General features: G+C 41.1%; 1 protein-coding gene across 2 annotated transcripts in view; it reads right to left on the reverse strand.

Moving 5' to 3' along the window:
- The window catches only part of ARHGAP10 (Rho GTPase activating protein 10), a 153,913-nt gene that overhangs the window by 5,449 nt on the left and 129,521 nt on the right, over positions 1–18,943 (reverse strand). For both annotated transcript variants that reach the window (XM_076337093.1, XM_076337092.1), the window contains 2 exons: positions 6,286–6,417; positions 4,738–4,829 (listed from right to left, as the gene is read on the reverse strand). In XM_076337093.1, coding sequence (XP_076193208.1) covers positions 4,738–4,829; positions 6,286–6,417 — 224 coding nt within the window. The remainder of the gene's footprint in view (positions 1–4,737; positions 4,830–6,285; positions 6,418–18,943) is intronic.

Below are 18,943 nucleotides of genomic sequence, written 5' to 3' on the forward strand. Positions count from 1 at the left end.
AACTACTTCCAAATGGCATGGACATATCTGAAAAGGAGGACCTCTGTCCACAGCCTGTACACTCAGTTTCTCCAGGTGTAAAATAGAAATAATTAATGCACATGAATGTTTCCCAGTGCTTTGAAATCCACAGACGAAAGGTGTACAAAGAAGTAGCTTTATCCTCATTTTTACCTCAAGAAAAGATTTATTTGCACATACAGCACAATATAGTATTTTGGGAGTACTACTTCTCTTTGATGTAAATCCTTCATTTGTCAGTACCATAAAGAAAGACAGTCCAGAAGCCACAGCATGAATAAGAGGGAAGGGAGTGCCTTGGAGTCAAAACCCGGGACATTAACTAAGGCTGGCACTTTGTTACACTAGAAAAGATAGAGAGGGATGACAACGGCTGTGTGAACACGGCTTTTTGTGTTCCTACTATGCTTAGTAGGGACGATCGGTGCCACATCTTTCCTAAGGAAAATTACTGTAACAAAATACTTTCTCAGTTTTCCCCATGTTTTCTCTCCCCTAAAACCTGTTTTTAAAAATCGTAGAAAGCTTTGATGAGAGCTATCTTGACAAGTTTTCAGGAAGCCTTCCTGCTAGCAATACTGCCAAGGAATTTTGTTGTGTAAACACCATTTACCCTATCTAAAACACTTCTCCCTAGTGAAATTCCCATTTACTGACTTCTAAGCAGTCTCTTTCAAGAACCAGAAATTTAATAACACTTGGCTCCCAGGCTGGCAAGGTTTCAATGCCAGGCAGTCTGATTATTCTTTCCATGGTTATTGGGAATATCTGCTTCAACAACAACAAAAATATACAGCCAGCATATGTCTCTCTCAGTCTCAGATCATACTCTGCTTCTTCCCATATGTGCCCTTATCCAGCTGCAAACTCTTCAAGCTTTGCTTCTAACCACTTGAATTATATTGTTACGTGCTGTCAATAATACAGCCTGTAGCAACTGGGAAATAAAAATATTGGCACAGCCTAAGGTAAATTGAATTGAAGATTTAAAAAAAAATCCAGTGGATATTGTTCAGATTACATTATTCATTTTCTTACACAATTCAATTAAACTTTGCCTTTTCTTTTTAACTTACCAGATGGCACCTTAGCATTTATATTCTGTGACACTTTAATGGAAAGACTGTGGCATTCAGGGTAGCACAATGTACATGCAATATTGAAAATACCTGAATATGCAAATGTTCAGATTCTATACAGATTCCTATCAGGCGATGGAAAGCTTAATTTAAAATATTAGTAAATCTAACCTCGTCAGCCTGAGACAAACAGATTTTTTTTTTCCCCATTTAGAAACAGGAAATGGAGACAGGAGTAAAGGTTAAACTTTTACCTTCTTGCACCAATATTACATTTAGCACCTATGACAGGTGCAAGACTGTACTTCACTAAATGCCATTATCCTGTCTCAGGCTAGAGCAGCCAGAAGGATTCATCCAGGATAATAACAGGTAAGAGAGAACTGCTGCAATCAGCATCTATGAACCAAGAGAGACAAAACAGAAGAAGAAGAGGGAAGGGAAATGAAAAAGAGAAGGAAACAAAGCAGAAAAGAGAGGGAAGAAAAAAGAAAAAAATCAACAAACAGTGAGAGGTGAAAGAGACAGGATTAGAAAAGTGAGACAGGCAGGGTGGAGAAAGGAGAGACGGATAAAACCTCTAATGGAAGCAGCACTTTTTAGTAGACATTAATTTAACAGTTACTTTAATGGTTGATACTAGCTGTATGTCAACTTGATTGATGCGCTGTCACTTTGATAGTTAAGGTTATTGGTAGAGCTGCAGAATTGATGTATTATTACTTTAATTCTTCATTTGGGGGCTTTATTAGGGCATATGGGAATTTAAATTGAGTAACTAAAGAACCTGAATTGATTCACTGGAATCTGATCCCAGCATAGACACAAGGGTGCCTAGCGCAAAAAGAAAAAGCCTATGTGAAGGCATTTCAGAGGTTTCAAATATGAAGACTGGTCTGCACTTTTACTGAGAATACCTTTCTATACTGACAGAGCCATCCATGACATAACCTATGGGGAACCATTATGGAATGGCCATTAAGTTATCACATACGTCCAGTTACTGCCTTATTACTTGCATGCTCTCCACCTTTCTTCTGCCGATCCACAGCCTACCTTAGGCTGAAAGCCCTGCAGGGCAAGGACAATGCCTATAAAATAACCAGGATACAGTGGAATAAATCAAAACAAATGTATTTAAGGGAATGTGATCTTTCCCATTGGAAATCTGCAATTAGGTTTTCAAAATGCAATCCACGTAACCTTTTCCCAAACTTCCAACCTTATTTGTACGATGATATGGAAAGAGTCTTACAGTTGAAACATTTCTCCACAGCTACCAAAGAGTCGAATTCCGTACTTGTTCTTGGACAGTCCAAATCTAGTTGAAAAACTCAACTTGAGGCTGTAATGCACCAAAACCACGGTAGCTTTGCCATAACTTCTAGCTCTCTCTTTGCGCAAGAAAAGAATCTTAACATTGCTCTCACACAAACACACGACACAAAAGCAACTGCTTCTTGAAAGACTTCCTTATCCCATGCCAACACAACAGGTGCGCAACCCTTGCTGTTCTGCGTTAGAAATGCCTCTCTCCTATGCATCAGATCTTTTCCCCCATGCACTAGATTTTTTTCCTGTACACAGTTTTATGTCTGCTGAAGATCCCTATCAGTCATGTTTTAAAAAACTTAAATTAAAATAGGTGGTGTTAGCGACTTTAAGAAGAAGAGCAATCATTTAGCTAATTCATCTTTAAAAGGTTTCCACCTAACTTGATTCAGGCATGATTTGCCTGCAAGGCAGCTCTAATAGGGAACATCAAGTATGATTTTGTAAAGTGGGTACTAGTAGGGAAGTACCTAGTGGGGACCCCAGACCACCTTACGCTGCAAAAAAAGCAGAACTGAAGTCTGGACCAGGCTTACTATTTACTTGGTTGGGAGGAGGCAGAGGACAGGAATGTCCTATGCTCTGTCTGCTTTAAAATAAGCATCACAAAGAAGAAGATGTCTATATCTGTGCGATTTTGTTGTTGTTGTTACACATGCTAAAAAAAAAAAAAAAAAAAAAAGATTCTGCTAAGTTGCCCATTTGTTTCAGCTCGTTAAACAAATTAGGAACATTCTACTGGGGTTGGGGAGGACAGGACGAAAAGATGTTCATTTATGAGAAGAACTTTCCCACATACACTTTTGATCCAGTGCTAACAGAGTTAACAGGGTGCATTTTGGGATATATAAGACATATTTAGTTAGCTTTTTAATGCCTGCAGGTTGATGTTTTCCAGCTGTTTTAGACTGTGTACTTTTCTCTTTTTCCTGCTGGATGTAAACTGGGAATTTGGAACACTCCTCCTTTATTGGACATCCAACCAAAGACACTCACATGTGGTATTTGAATGACGGGGCAGTACATCCCATAAGTGCGTTTGATCATGCAGAATTAAACACCACTTCCCCTCTGGAAAGCACGTATCAGATTTCTGACCTGGTAGCAAGCTAAAAGCTGACAATGGATGAGAAGAAAACGGGCACCACTGCAGAATTTCCAGATTCTTTAGAGGCCAGTATGCCTCTTACTACCCCCCTGCCTCTAGACAGCCTGAAAGACTGAAACACTGGTCTCAGTACTCACAAGGTTCTTAGGGATGTAATTCTCAGATCACTTTGAATCCCCCAGTCTGCACAAAACTTGGATGAAGACTTGGCCAAACTTAAGAGTCTTCTGGTTTTTAGAATGAATGTAATTTTTTATCAAGGCCTTGTAACAAACAACGGTCTTACCGTGCTGCTGCTATGAATTAATTTCTGCTTAGACTTAATATTAAATTGCATTCAAGTAACAAGAATTGCTGAATCTGTCCAGGCCCTGTTGAGCCATTCCATACCATCTCTTTCTTACAATAGGAATTTCCTTGTGATAGGAAGAAACTACGCTCTAATGTCATCTTCTGCATCTTCAGAATTTGTATTACAGTAGTCATTGGCATAAGGTTTAAAAACTAAACCTGTTCCTATCAGTTTGAAGTCCCTGTGCAGTTGCTGAAGAATAGAGCCGTGGAAGCTCATTGAGGAGCAACACAGTCTTGAGCACAGGAATCACCTTCTGGATGTTCATATGTAATACTATATTTGGGTCCACAGAAATCTTCAAACACAGGCCTTCATTCTGCACCTCAGTGAATATTCCTTTTTCTACAAGTACATACACACACTAAGGCACCCCTTGATCCAAAAAGTAAACACTCCATTTTCTCTCCAGTGATCTACCCGATTTACCCGGAGCTCTGCTTGTTTAAAAATCCTTAAACAGATTTTTTTTTTTTCTTCTTTAAATGAAAGCCCATATGTTATTTTACAACAATAGTTCACATTTAAAAAAACCACAGTTTCATAGGCCAAGATGTTTTTCTCTATTGCTGAATAACCTTTTTTGGTACTACAAGACATTTAAATGCTGCTGAAAAAGTAGACCAATTGAAAGTGTCTACTCACCAGAAATCAAAGGCATTGCCTCACAGTGCTAAGTATATGCTAAGTAGCTTCTGCATACCAGAAATCTTCTACGTCACCAACTGTGTGCCATCAGCAACGTTGGCAGAATAGCAGTTAGGCTTGTATTTTTATCCAAAGCCATTTTAGCAGTTTTGTCAATTTGTTTTTCATTGCTTTATATTTACTCAAGCAGTACTTACCATCTTCAAAAATTGCTCCTATCTGAAATGATAATTCAGAGCTATGTTCTGCTTCGCATGGATAAACTGCTCTTGCTTTTCGGTGGGCAATGCTGAAAAATGAAATTATGCATTATAGTCATTTTTCACTATTATGAAGACACTCTCCTTTCTCAACCATTCTCTCTCCATTCTCACTTGGAGATGACTAAAACTTTAAACACAATCTCACATGCATCATTACAGGCTTATAATTCACACACACAAATGCCAAAGCTGAAGCTTCACAGCTTACTGTTGGCATTTCTGAATATCATACTCCCAACTTTATGCACACTTATTTTTATGATAAACTCGACTTTCAACTACAGTTAAAATTTTGCCAAGTGCTAATCAGCAATGAAATCAATAGTAGGCAAAGCATACTATACTTAGTTTACAGACTAATCATTATATCTTCTGAAACGTTTCTTCATGAATCTTGCAATTCAGCTTTTTACTATCACTGTACAGAATTCACTTTTTATATGTGTTTACAGTACAACATTACTAGACTACTGAAGATGCTGTTTTATCCTAAACGCAGTAAGATTTCTAACATTTCAGGCAGTCTTTTAGAGGTGTTCTCAGGATGCAGTAATAAGCCATCAATATGAATTTGTCCAAAGTACTCATTTCTCCAAGTACCATAAGCAGAGATCTTGGAATATATAAGTATTTTTGGCACGTCTTATTATGTTACGCCTTTGCAAACTGACAGTTTGCTGCTGCCCAGTGATGCTTTGTTTAGACACAGCACCCACACCATTAAATCATCTTTTGTTGAGCCCAGGCAACAACAACTACACATAAAACATTGGGAAAGATTCTCCCAGCCCCAAGGAACTTGCAGTCGAACAGACAATGCAATTGTCACAAAAATGCGACCAATAGTGAGAAATGGAATTTGGTTACCAAGCGTTGGAAAGAATTGATAAATATACCCAACTACTTTAATTAGAAAAGCAAATATTATAAAACTTGGGAAGGAAAAAGCTAAGATGGTGAAGACCTTCAAAGGAAAAAGTGAAAATACTTCAAAAGATGGACAACAACATGGAAGGAAGCAGAAACAGGATGGAAGGAAAGCAGGCCAAAAGAGTGAAAGAAAAGAATGAAACCAGAGACAGGTAAAGACATGGGAAAGTCTTTCAGAGGCAAGAAGGCTATGTTGAGAAACTTAAATTTGACATGGGTGGCTACAGACAAGAAAGAATCTGTATTTTAAAAGACACTGTAAGAGAATCACTGCAGTAGAGATACACTGAATTGACCACCCAAATCAAAGTCTGCTTGTATTAACCAACAAGCCACTGGCTCAATCTGGGTGCCTTCTACAAGGAAGGTGTTCAAAGGAAAAATAAGACAAAGTAGACAGTTATTTTATTCTGCCAAAGTTGCTAAGGTTGCATTTCTTGATTTGAGATAATCATTCACATACTGCAGAAGACATGAATTAGCTATTTTTAAAAAGATACAGAAAAAAGGAGGCTAATAAATAACCAGCAAAAGTTGAAATGTACATCATACCTTTCCACTGTTCTGTCACTCCCAGTGGCAGGGTTAGGGAAGAAGAAAGTGGATGATGCAGTGTTTGTAGCAGCTGGGTTAGCAGACGGAGTATTCATCCATGAGACCATCGATGGGCGGCTTTGACCAGGACTGAGAGGAAATATATTCAAGGCAGAATTAACAAGGTGAATAAAATTTCTTTTCATACCAAAATGTTTGAATCTTTATAACTACATAACTAGTTAGATCCTCAAACTCAAAATCAATAATAACGTCGAGCTGATTTTGCAGACGTGGCCATTGTATGATTCTGCATTTCCTCCTTGACAGTATTTCTCTTACATGTCCTACATCCTAAGCTGAATTACCTGAGATGTATGACATAACCAATAAGACGACAAAATTCCACATCCCTTATCTAATAAAGACAGATACAATGAAACTGCACATAGCAGGCTATTATTTGAGCTGCCACTTTGCCTTTACAAGTTTTGATGAATCTATTTAAAAATCTTCTCAGTGCTGTACTAAGGTATGTACGACTGGGAAGATTTCAAAAGCGGCTGCAGCTATTACAACATGGGATCACGATGCTGGCTCTGGATTGAGATCTCAGTCGCATAACTGCGTAGATACCGCCTCAGTGGCTGCCCTCACGAACACACTGTTCAAATATGTACTAAATTAATGGCTGAACACATACTTGCCACAAGAGGAGAAGAAATAGCAGCCAAAGTTAAAACTTTTATTAGTAATTGAAAAACAAAGTCCTCCCCAACATAAAGGATGTTCCTAATTTTATACCTTAAAGAACTAAAGCGTTCCAGCACTGGAAGGCTTTCTTTCACTGCATGGACAAAACAACAAATAGTCCAAACATTTAATGTCTGCATATCTTTGGAACAAAGAGCTGGACTTCAAGCAGTTTCTAAGCAGAAACAAAGTAATTCGCACACAGCTTTCACACAGGAATCATCACTCAGAAGTACAGACTTCACAATACAGCATTTATCAGTTCGTCGTATTCCAAGATTAACCTCTTAGATAGCATAAATCTGCAAAGTACCACCAAAACCTAGGAATCCAGTCAAGAAGGTTTTTGTGGGGGTGTAAATGCACACCTAACCAAGATGGATTGACCAAAAGCAAAAAAGGGATCAACAATCACCCCAGTTATAATTGTAAATGAATAAAAGGAAGCAGGAAACCTAACTTATATAGCTGAATTTAATCTTCTTGTGCACTGGGATATTTAATTTCTAAAAGAAAGGATCACTATTGTTGGTTTGCATAACGTGGTTTACAACCAAATTCAACTTTTACAAACTGATTTTCCTAGCCAATATATCTCATAGTCATTCTAGCAATTACATAGTTAAGCAGACATTTATTTTGATTATTAATTTTTAAATTTAGTACATTATAAAATGGTGAATGGCACATTCCTTATTTAACAAGACAATAGTTTTCCTTTGGATCTGTGTCAGGCAGCATTTGGATGAAAACTGGAATTCACAGTGTATGAAAACAGCATTCTACAGTTAATTCCACTAATAAAAAAGAAACTTAAATGTGCTGGAATCATAACTAGAAGGATTTATCAAAACATGCTCTGCTTTTAAAACTATCAGATTTACCAAATAAAGGAAGGAATCATATGTAGTTAACTGAATGAAAAGCTGGATTCTGCTGACTAGAAACATATTTCATGCTTAACTTTGGGAAGAGGACAGCTAGTCTGCTTCACCACTTCTGAATCCTCCACTACACAATTATCTACATCTTCCAATAACTACCTTTGAAGACCAGCACCTACGTAATTTTGGGTTTTACTTTTACTTGAACTTGTCCTCTTTCTCCCATTTTTATCTAATCATTGAAAAGTTTTCCTCAGGTAAAACAAAAACCTTCAGCTAAAAGTGACTTCATTCAGAGAAGAAAAACAAAAAGTGAGCACCAGCATTTTTATTATTTTCTATAAATACTGAGGATAAAAAATTTCTCAATGGTACTGTAAAGTTTATAAAGTTTGCTAGAACATAGATTATTTCTCCCTCATTCTACACATAATGTATACATGCAGAATTAATTTTAACTCAGTAACACAGAAGGTGAACCTAAGACAAAAGTTTTTCAAAAGTGAATTAAAAAAAAGTATCTAACTTGCATAGACTAAACTATTATAGTTAAAACAATCCTGATATTTAAAGAAAAAACATTTTCCTTGTGCTCTTATTTATTCAAATCAAATCAACTCCAACATTAAGGTTGGTGTCAGGCTCATTCCTGAAACCTGTAAAACTACAGAACACAGAAAAATAATATTCCAAGTATATTGCCAGAAGAGCATTAAAATGTCTCTAATGCAAATTAATCACGATTCAAGAATATTGAACCAAGTGGTCTTCTCTAGTGCATACCTCAGATGTGTGTTGTTTGATTTTCAACAAGTGAATAATAAAAACTTGCATTTATTAAATATTTCATTGAAACATGCATCATATTAATCTATGCAACTTACTTGATCAGCTCTAGAACAACACACACCGCCTGCGTGTAAGACACGGGATTAATGATTTCAAAACAATACTCAGAACAGAGAAGGCACAAAAGATACCCTCCGACCCAGGAAAGCAATGGTCATTCATAAGAATACTTGGAATAAATACCAGACTGTTTCTCGCTGAGACTTGGAGAGGAAAGAAAAAGAAAAAAAGAGGAAAGGTGTGCAAATAAAGGAACAGAAGATGAAATAAAATGTTCAGATCCATGTCATGGCATGTTTATTTCTCAAGTTACAGAGACTCAACAAGGGTAATCTATCAACTAGTAAGACTACACTGTCCTTTACCAGGCAGCATTATATGAAAAGCATGTAAAAACTGGCAGGTTTTCTACAAACTCTGAGCCACTCCAACAGTTCTACTGGAAAAACGCTCCAGAAGTGCAGGTACGTGGAGCACTGGGCTGCTCCCTCCCCCACTTTTTGATGAATTCCCTTAATACATTTCAGCTGTAGCGAAAGCACTGCAGCACAGCTCCTGAATTCGCCTGTCACTTTCAGCTCCTGGTTACCGAGCAAGAGATCATGCTCTAGGATCCAGCAGGGGGGAAAAAAAAACATTTTTCAATAGCAATAGTTTCACCATGTTAAGAAGAAAAAAAAAAAAATAATAGCTTTAAATATTAAGCACATTCTAGAATTTCAGGGGTTTTTTATTTACTGTACTTGGCTATCCTAGGAACCACTTAATTTTATTATTAAAACAGACGGTTTTACTCAATAGGAAAAATCAGTTCCAATGTTGTGGTGTGTAAGCAACTGCTGCATTTTTTTTTCTTTCTTGAAAAGATTCTTGTGATAGAAAAGTTACCTTGCTATAAAGCTTTGCACACTTTGTTTATCAAGATGATGATATAGTAGAAAGTATTGCGTATCTTATCATATAGCATCTCAACTTTAAGAAGGTATGTTGAAGAAATCCTTTCTCCTAAGGGCTAAAATGAAGGCCATGCATTTCCTTGGGGCCGGGGGGGGGGGAGGAAGCCTGACATAATCATCTCTCTCTGAGAAAAAATGCTATTGTCTGGCATAGTGAACGTTGGGAGAAGGGAGAAGGGGGAAATGGCCTTACTGAAAATAAGCTAGAGATTTTGTACTGATATTCAGAAACAAACTCCTGAAAACAAGATTTTATTGGATGTTTATCTGGCTGGTTCCTAAGGTAACACAGCTAAAGAGCAGCCTCTTATCTTGAGAGCAAGGAAGAGACTCTGTGAAAAGAATCTACACTGCAACTCTTGAGAAAAAAAGGGTTGTTTCATAGGCGGGTTTGGCAGCCCCTTGGCTGTCGTATCACAGTGTCTGACTGACATAAACTCAATGAAAGTGTTCCTAAAAGGTTTCATTATATGACGACACAGTATATCAAAAGGTGTCGGCTATTTCTGATTCGATATGCAATCCAATACTCTCCACCACCAGACAACGATCTTCCTGCATGTTAAAACCCCTATGCCTTGGTGAGGCTGGGGAGTAGAAAAACACACAGACAAAATTCCAGAAATTGTCGTAGTTGCAGCAAAGCTGGAGAGAAAAACAGGACAGAATTTCCTCATCCGTGTTCCCTCTGAAAAGAAACTCCACCCCCAAAATTTAAAGTATGTAACATGCATGCAACATTCCTGAACCCTCATTTATACAGAACACATCACTGAATTTGTTAAACTTGGATTGTGAAGTCTCAGTGAAGCAGCTAACACATTAGTGAAATGATCTTTCACGCCAGTCTGGTAAGTCTGAAGCTAACGTCTACAGCAGCTGTCCTAAGTTAAAGCATTTTTAAATGATGATTCAGACAAAGCAAAAATGAAGTATGTACATCTATAAGCTTATAGCATACTGCTGTTCCTTTTAGAAAAAAAATGAGGGGGCTGTGTTCCCTGGAATCATGGAGAGAGAGAAGAGAGAAGAGCGGAGAGCGCGAGGAGAGGGGAGAGCGAGGAGAGGGGGGGGGGAGAGGAGAGAGGAGAGCGAGAAGCGGGGGGGGGGGGAGAGAAGAAGGGGGGGAGAAGAGAGAGGAGAGGGGGGGGAGAGAGAAGAGAGAGGGGGGAAAGAGGGGGGAAGAAGGAAAAAAAAAGAAACTTTAGCTCATCATAGTGGTTGCATCCACATCTCTCCCTGCTCTGAGCACACCTACTGCTTACCCTGTGCTGCTGTCAAGCCCAGCTGCCTAGCCCACTGGAAGACAAGGAGATGGCAAAGTCTGTTTTGTATGAACCACATGACTAAGGTATATTATGCCTGTTTCAAAGGAGCTGCAAAATGAGGGCTATTGCTCTGCTTGCATAACAAAAGGGTACGAAAAGAAGTGCCTGCTCCACTAAACCCGGCTCTCAAAACTGCTGAGTCACCGAAGAGGTGGCAGCTGAAACAAAAAACAAACTGCAAAATAAGCACAATGAGCAACGAGCACTGCTACATACCTGGACTGTGCCTTCTGCAGCTGTTAAAGCATCTTTTATTAAAATAAGATGATGACATTATATACTATAAAAAGTTTTCAAGACACTGAAACTTAAGTCACACATCATTTATCTAAAATTGCAAATTCACACCGCTGCCAGAAAGTACAAAAAGAAACTATTCCAATTTTAAGGAGACTATAGATGCAGTCTACTGATGTAGATCTAACAAGGCTGACGGGAATTCATTCAGCAGTCAAACAAAATTAATAACTATCACCAAGTCTTCTGTTACGTGTAGAACACCACTATTTGTGTGGAAGACAACTTCCTGACACAGCTGGTAAGTGAGCCTACCAGGGGAGGTGCCTCGCTCGACCTGCTGTTTACCAACAGAGAAGGACTGGTGGGAGATGTGGTGGTCGGAGGCCGTCTTGGGCTTAGCGACCATGAAATGATAGAATTCTCGCTTCTTGGTGAAGTAAGGAGGGGGGGCAGCAAAACTGCAACCATGGACTTCCGGAGGGCGGACTTTGGCCTGTTCAGGACGCTGGTTGAGAGAGTCCCCTGGGAGACGGTCCTGAAGGGCAAAGGGGTCCAGGAAGGCTGGACGATCTTCAAGAAGGAAGTCTTAAAGGCGCAGGAGCAGGCTGTCCCTGTACGCCGTAAGAAGAATGGGCGGAGAAGACGACCGGCCTGGCTGAACGGGGAGCTCTTGCTGGGACTCAGGAAAAAAAGGAGAGTTTACCGCTTGTGGAAGAAGGGGCAGGCGACTCAAGAAGAGTACAGGGATCTCGTTAGGTCGTGCAGAGAGGAAATGAGAAAGGCAAAAGCCCAGCTAGAACGCAATCTGGCCGCTGTCGTTAAAGACAACAAAAAAAGTTTTTACAGATATATTAATGACAAGAAGAGAGCCAAGGAGAATCTCCATCCTTTATTGGATGCAAGGGGGAACATTGTCACTGAGGATGAGGAAAAGGCTGAGGTACTCAATGCCTTCTTTGCCTCAGTCTTTAACAGGCAGACCAGTTATCCTCAGGGTACTCGGCCCCCCGAGCTGGAAGACGGGGACGGCGAGCAGGATGAACCCCCCGTAATCCAGGAGGAAGCAGTCAATGACCTGCTATGCCACCTGGACACTCACAAGTCTATGGGGCCGGATGGGATCCACCCGAGAGTGCTGAGGGAGCTGGCGGAGGTGCTCGCCAAGCCGCTCTCCATCATTTATCAGCAGTCCTGGTTAACGGGGGAGGTCCCGGACGACTGGAGGCTTGCCAATGTGACGCCCATCCACAAGAAGGGCCGGAAGGAGGATCCGGGGAACTACAGGCCTGTCAGCCTGACCTCGGTGCCGGGGAAGATTATGGAGCGGCTCATCTTGAGGGCGCTCACAAGGCATGAGCGGGACAACCAGGGGATCCGGCCTAGCCAGCACGGGTTCATGAAAGGCAGGTCCTGCTTGACCAACCTGATCTCCTTCTATGACCAGGTGACCCGCCTAGTGGATGAGGGAAAGGCTGTGGATGTGGTCTACCTGGACCCAGAGAGTTGTGGTGAATGGAGTTACATCCAGTTGGCGGCCGGTCACGAGCGGTGTTCCCCAGGGCTCAGTACTGGGGCCGGTCTTGTTTAATATCTTTATTGATGATCTGGATGAGGGGATTGAGTGCACCCTCAGTAAGTTTGCAGACGACACCAAGTTGGGTGGGAGTGTTGATCTGCTCGAGGGTAGGAAGGCTCTGCAGAGGGACCTGGACAGGCTGGATGGATGGGCCCAGGCCAACTGTATGAGGTTCAACAAGGCCAAGTGCCGGGTCCTGCACTTCGGCCACAACAACCCCATGCAGCGCTACAGGCTTGGGGAAGAGTGGCTGGAAAGCTGCCTGGCGGAAAAGGACCTGGGGGTGCTGGTCGACAGCCGGCTGAACATGAGCCGGCAGTGTGCCCAGGCGGCCAAGAAGGCCAATGGCATCCTGGCCTGTATCAGAAATAGTGTGGCCAGTAGGAGTAGGGAAGTGATCGTGCCCCTGTACTCGGCACTGGTGAGGCCGCACCTCGAATACTGTGTTCAGTTTTGGGCCCCTCACTACAAGAAGGACGTTGAGGTGCTGGAGCGTGTCCAGAGAAGGGCAACAAGGCTGGTGAGGGGTCTGGAGCACAAGTCTTATGAGGAGCGGCTGAGGGAACTGGGACTGTTCAGCCTGGAGAAAAGGAGGCTGAGGGGAGACCTCATCGCTCTCTACAACTACCTGAAAGGAAGTTGTAGCGAGGTGGGTGTTGGTCTTTTCTCCGAAGTAACAAGCGATAGGACGAGAGGAAATGGCCTCAAGTTGCGGCAGGGGAGGTTTAGATTGGATGTAAGGAAAAATTTCTTTACTGAAAGAGTGGTGAAACATTGGAACAGGCTGCCCAGGGAAGTGGTGGAGTCCCCATCCCTGGAGGTATTTAAAAGACGTGTAGATGAGGCGCTTAGGGACATGGTTTAGTGGGCCTGGTGGTGTTGGGTTGACGGTTGGACTCGATGATCTTAGAGGTCTCTTCCAACCTCAATGATTCTATGATTCTATGATTCTATTTCTGCCCTCCCTTGCCATCTGATGGCTCTTTTAACATCAGTTTGCTCACCGGGAATTTCAACAGCCTTAGATTTCATGAAGAATGATTAGCTTCTTCCCAGCCTGGTCACAAAGACCCTGAAAGCACTCAGGATGCCACGCAGCAGGGCTCTCATCACCATTTTGAAAGCCTCTGTGGGTAATAAAAACCCAAAAAGATACCCATAGTGTAGCACATACACACTGTTGAGCTGGGTAACAGAGTATTTTAGTGTCAGGAGAACCAGTAAAGAAGAACTGCAAAAGACATGAAAGAAAGACTGGATTATTTCCTCTGCCACTGGTCCCTTGCATATTCCTGAAAAGCCATTTACATTGGTGCTTCTATTTCTCCTCTGGGTTTTGAGTACCTTCAGTATTTGGACAGTCAGGACTGTCTCTACATGCTCCTACAGCAGCATCCAAGGGGGGATTCAGTTTGAAAACTATGAATCTTACTATTCTGAGCCCAGAAATGTAACTGCTTTAACAACCCCCACTCAATATACACACTCAGCGAAGAGGTTTGGGGACAGGATGCTTTCCATCCCCTCCAGCTGCAAAATCCCAAAGGCTTAGAGAGGGAAAGAGGAGGGGGCAAGGTAAACAGATACTCAGTATCATCATCTTGAGGCAGGCTACCCCACATCCTGCACCATGACTCCATCCAGAATAACCATCAGAAGTCACCATGTTCCAGCTCCCTAGGAAACCCAGAGACCCTGTAAGTCTCAGATCCCAAAAATGAACTCTGCAGCTGAGGAACAAGACATTAGTTTTCATTATATGAATGAAGAAGAGGTCATGCAGATAATGTAGGGGACTTCCAACCAAAAAGAAAGACTCTGACCCAATTCTCAAAACCCAGCACTGTGAGGGGTGAATCTCTAAGCTCTGTAGATAAGCCCTGGCATAAGGCACTGTACTGTAAGCACAAATAGATCTCAATGGGCCAGTTACAGTAACAAAGCTTTCCTTATCAGAAAAAGATCCTCAGAAAGATTGATTACAACACATACCGAGTCCAGCGAATACCAAGTGTTCAGCTTTTTTGGTTCATTCTGAGGTCAAGTGAAAACAGACATAAGGCAGTCCACAGTGTTTTAGGACATGACTTGTAATCCACCTTTCAACGAATCAGTCATCGCGATAAGGGAAACCTACACTAATCCATTAGAGGTGAGCTGCCATTATAGCCAGCACTCCGGGAAGGCTGAATAAGATGGACCTCTTATCAATAAATGGTTTTGGCCCACTGGGAAGTCAGTGAAGAGCTTGATGAACACCACCATCCTGATTACTGAAGGTCAAGATGAGGGAAACTAGTCCGTACTCTGAAATTCTGAAATTATTGCAGGTAGCCCAAGTTTGTGAATTAAGACAAATCAATATTCTCAAGACCAGTATTAGGCACGATCTCCTTTCCCTCTAAGATAATAGGACGTAGCTGCCTTATGACCCCTTCTGCTAGCATTAGAGGAAATCGGCTCTACAGCTGCAGGGAAGGACCTATCGTCAAAGCAGCACCTCAGAAAAAAGAACGGTTAGTGATGTGAGCATGCAGACACATACAAGGCCAGACATGGGAAAAAGAGAGTCCAATACCTAACCCACATGTAAAAAGGTAACACCTCAGTCAGAAGGAGGTGCAGAAATTGGAAGGAGGAGATGGAAGTAGGGCATGCCCAAGCCTTACACAGATTCAGAGAATCAAAATGCATTGGGAACTGAGTGTGCACAGGCCATACAACCAAAACAGAATAAGTAATATTTTCTCTGAAGAAAATCTGTGGCAGGACCTGGAACTTCAGGTGACCTACTTGTTAAACCCAAGGCACAACATGGCAAATATCACTGTATTTGTACATTCTACTTTACAAAATTTTATATTGGCAAATTCCTGAAACAGGGGATATTGCCTATTTTCCAGTATCTCAAACAGCAGAAGATACAGATCAAAGAAAGCTGCTAAAGAATGCCTATGTGGATAACTGCATTTCATCTAGAAGATGCTACTTACCTTCAGAACACCGGCTATGGTGGCAATCTGAATTAGAAGGAACATGCAATGAACTAGATGTGTCTAACACAGAACCTCTTTTTTTTCCCCCAGAACCAACTGTGGCTTTGAGGGAAATAATGAGCATTCTGAGAACGTACTGCTGGTGAAACTATACCAACATCAGTCCCAAAACAGTCTGAAACATGCTCTCCTTACAGAAACAGTAACCACCTGGAGCTCTCAGAGCAAAGTGGACTTTGACAGTGGTTCCAGTGGAACCTGAGGAAAATAGATGGCTGTACAATGTTAATTCTGTAGCTTGAGGGCAAGTACGTACGGACATTTAAAGCAGAGAGGGGAAAAAAAGAATGCAAATGCTTTGGTTAACATTAAACTGAGATTGCCATTGCTGCTCTGCCTTAAAGGGAAAAAAATGCCCATACCAGTGAAGAGCACTACAAGGGAGGAGTACTCTATGCAGCTCACTACCATAATTACCAGTTTATGTCTGAAATTAGCTTGTGCTAAGCATCCTTGGATAGAAGGGATTTTCAAACAATACATGTTTATGACACGGTGCTCCATCAAGTAGAAAAGGTAATTTGTCCATCCTGAGCTATCTGGAGTTTGAATCCTGTGTCTCCATAAACTATTCTGTAACTTTGTGATTGACAGGGGAAAAAAAGCTCTCTATGTTCTACCATAGAGTGTATGTAAAAATAAAATGTATTTATTTTTAGTATTTGGCTCTAGATGGAAGTGTGAAGTTAAAAATATCTTCAGGAAAAAGGCTGAAAAAAGTTTAGGGTGCAAGATAATCTCAGAACAACAAACTTTGGTCTCCACTGAGAACCACCCCTGCTGTGGGCAGTAACAGCCAACCATCACCCAACTCTCTACTCACCCCTACAGCAGTACATGACAACACAGGGCATATGTCTGATCCACACAGAGCTTTCAAAGAAAATCTAGCATCAGGCAGACACACACTTACAGACATGAAAACCAACAGCTTAGCAGGGCTTCAAAATGGCACATATGTGAAACATCACCTTCCAGTTACACCGTATGCATAGTACATCTTTAAATACTGACATGACAATTGAGCAGTCAGGGCTCTGTGAGACATTTCAAATCGGTGGTATAGCCCTTGCTCTCTTAGCTTCTTTCACCACTCTGGCCATGCAGTCCCCTCCTAGTGCCAGCCAGGAGGTGAGGGTATATTTGCCTTCATTTGGTGCTCCTCTCACCATGCTGGAAGCTGTAGCTCCTTTTGTTTTTAAAGGTGGGACAAGGAAAGGGCATGCATCACAAAAACACTCTGCCAGGAAACATTATGGTGACAACAGCTATCATTCAGGAAAAGACAAGCTTTTCCTTTCTTGAAAACAAATACCACAAAAAGTATTCTTGCTATCCATCACATGTTCTTGCTTAAAGCAAACTACTGATATAAACCAACCTTGGAATACCTGACATATCTTGACCTGCAATGCAACATCCCTCCCCTGGGGAAACAATGCAACCAACTCTTCTACCACAAAGAAGCCACCGTCACCTTGTTGACTACATAACTCCATATCGATCTCCATAAGAGATCGATCTCTTACAAGTAACACCCATGTGTTATAAACATCAGCAGAAACTTGAGTAACCAGATCCTCTTGTATTTCCATCTCCCCTAGACTCAGTATGGTATTAACTGTAGCTCAGTGAAGACCTGCAATACCATTTTAGAGAGGATACTGAGACTTTAAGAATTGTTTTTGTTCCAATTTGGCACAAAATGCAAAACATTTTGAAATCCTGCACAAACAGAAAGGATTGTTCTCCACCTAATTCTGGAATAGTCCAATTTATGAGAATAGTCTACGACCAAAGCAGAGTTCAACAGCCAATGCTACATTTCCTGGAGCTGTGAGAGCTACCACAGCTACACAACGGCAAGTCAACCACCACCTTCCCCTGCCCACAGGACCCCGTGATGCACAGCGACTGCCGAAGTCCAAGTACATTCTCCGTTGCTGACATCTACCTCGGCCATTAATACAGTGGGGCTGTTTCAGGTTTTGTTGGGGGGGGGGGGGGGGGGACGGGTTTTGTTAAGGCAAGGCCCTCTGAGTCACCAGAACTAGAAAGGGAAGAGAAGCCAATTTGGTGAGAAAATAGAGGAAAAAGAATGTACCATTCACAGACTACTCTCTGTTACTGTCCAGGCTTGTTACAGAGGTAGCTCTTAGGCAAACTTCACAGATGGGCGAGTGGAAGAAAAACTGCTTTTGACAAATAATCTGGATGCACATACCATGCACTTTTTTTTCCCCTTCCAAACAGAACTGTTTAAGTACTGTTTCTAACCGAGCACAAAACCTCAAGCCATCAAAGTTTCCAAATCAGCAGTACAGTAGAATTTTTTATGAAAATTAACAAATGCAAAAAATGCAGTGTTCCTTCAAACACCTGAAGTTCCTGAACCCTCTGGATAAAACCAGCACTTCCTTCTTTTATTCTCTGAAGTGACATTATCAATGTTCCGCTAACCCTATGTTCCTTAATTAGCTACGCTTGCTTTCATAGACATTCTAGTTTTATATCATATACAGCCTGTTTTCCACACATGCACCTGTTTTCATCAAATACAACTTACTGTTAATCCTACCCACTACTAGTGGATATTACAAGAGGATAAGGAAAGAGTAACTTCAGTCCTCTACTAAAGAAATGACATTTATGTAAAATACCTATAAATCTGGAATTCTTTCAATACATGAGAGAAAATATTGTTCTAGCTAATAAGTACTCTAATCAGCAGTTAATTATTTGTGTGTGCATATAAACTCATCATATGGCTATCTATATATTCTCATGTGTTACATACACCTACACGTATAATTTTACACACTTGCTTCATCAGCAGAACAGGCTACTCAGAATACCATTATGGAAAATACTTGTATCAAATCTTTTCTCCAGACCTGCTCCTTCCATCTTCTTGGCACTGAAGGCTGGAAAACTTTGTCTTGATATGTTAAAGTTTGTATGAAGAGCAAACCAGAGAATTCAATTCCAGTTCAACTTCTGATTTAAAAAACAAGTTATGTTCAGCTTCTTGTGT

Source organism: Aptenodytes patagonicus, chromosome 4, assembly GCF_965638725.1.
Source record: "Aptenodytes patagonicus chromosome 4, bAptPat1.pri.cur, whole genome shotgun sequence".
NCBI lineage: Eukaryota > Metazoa > Chordata > Aves > Sphenisciformes > Spheniscidae > Aptenodytes > Aptenodytes patagonicus.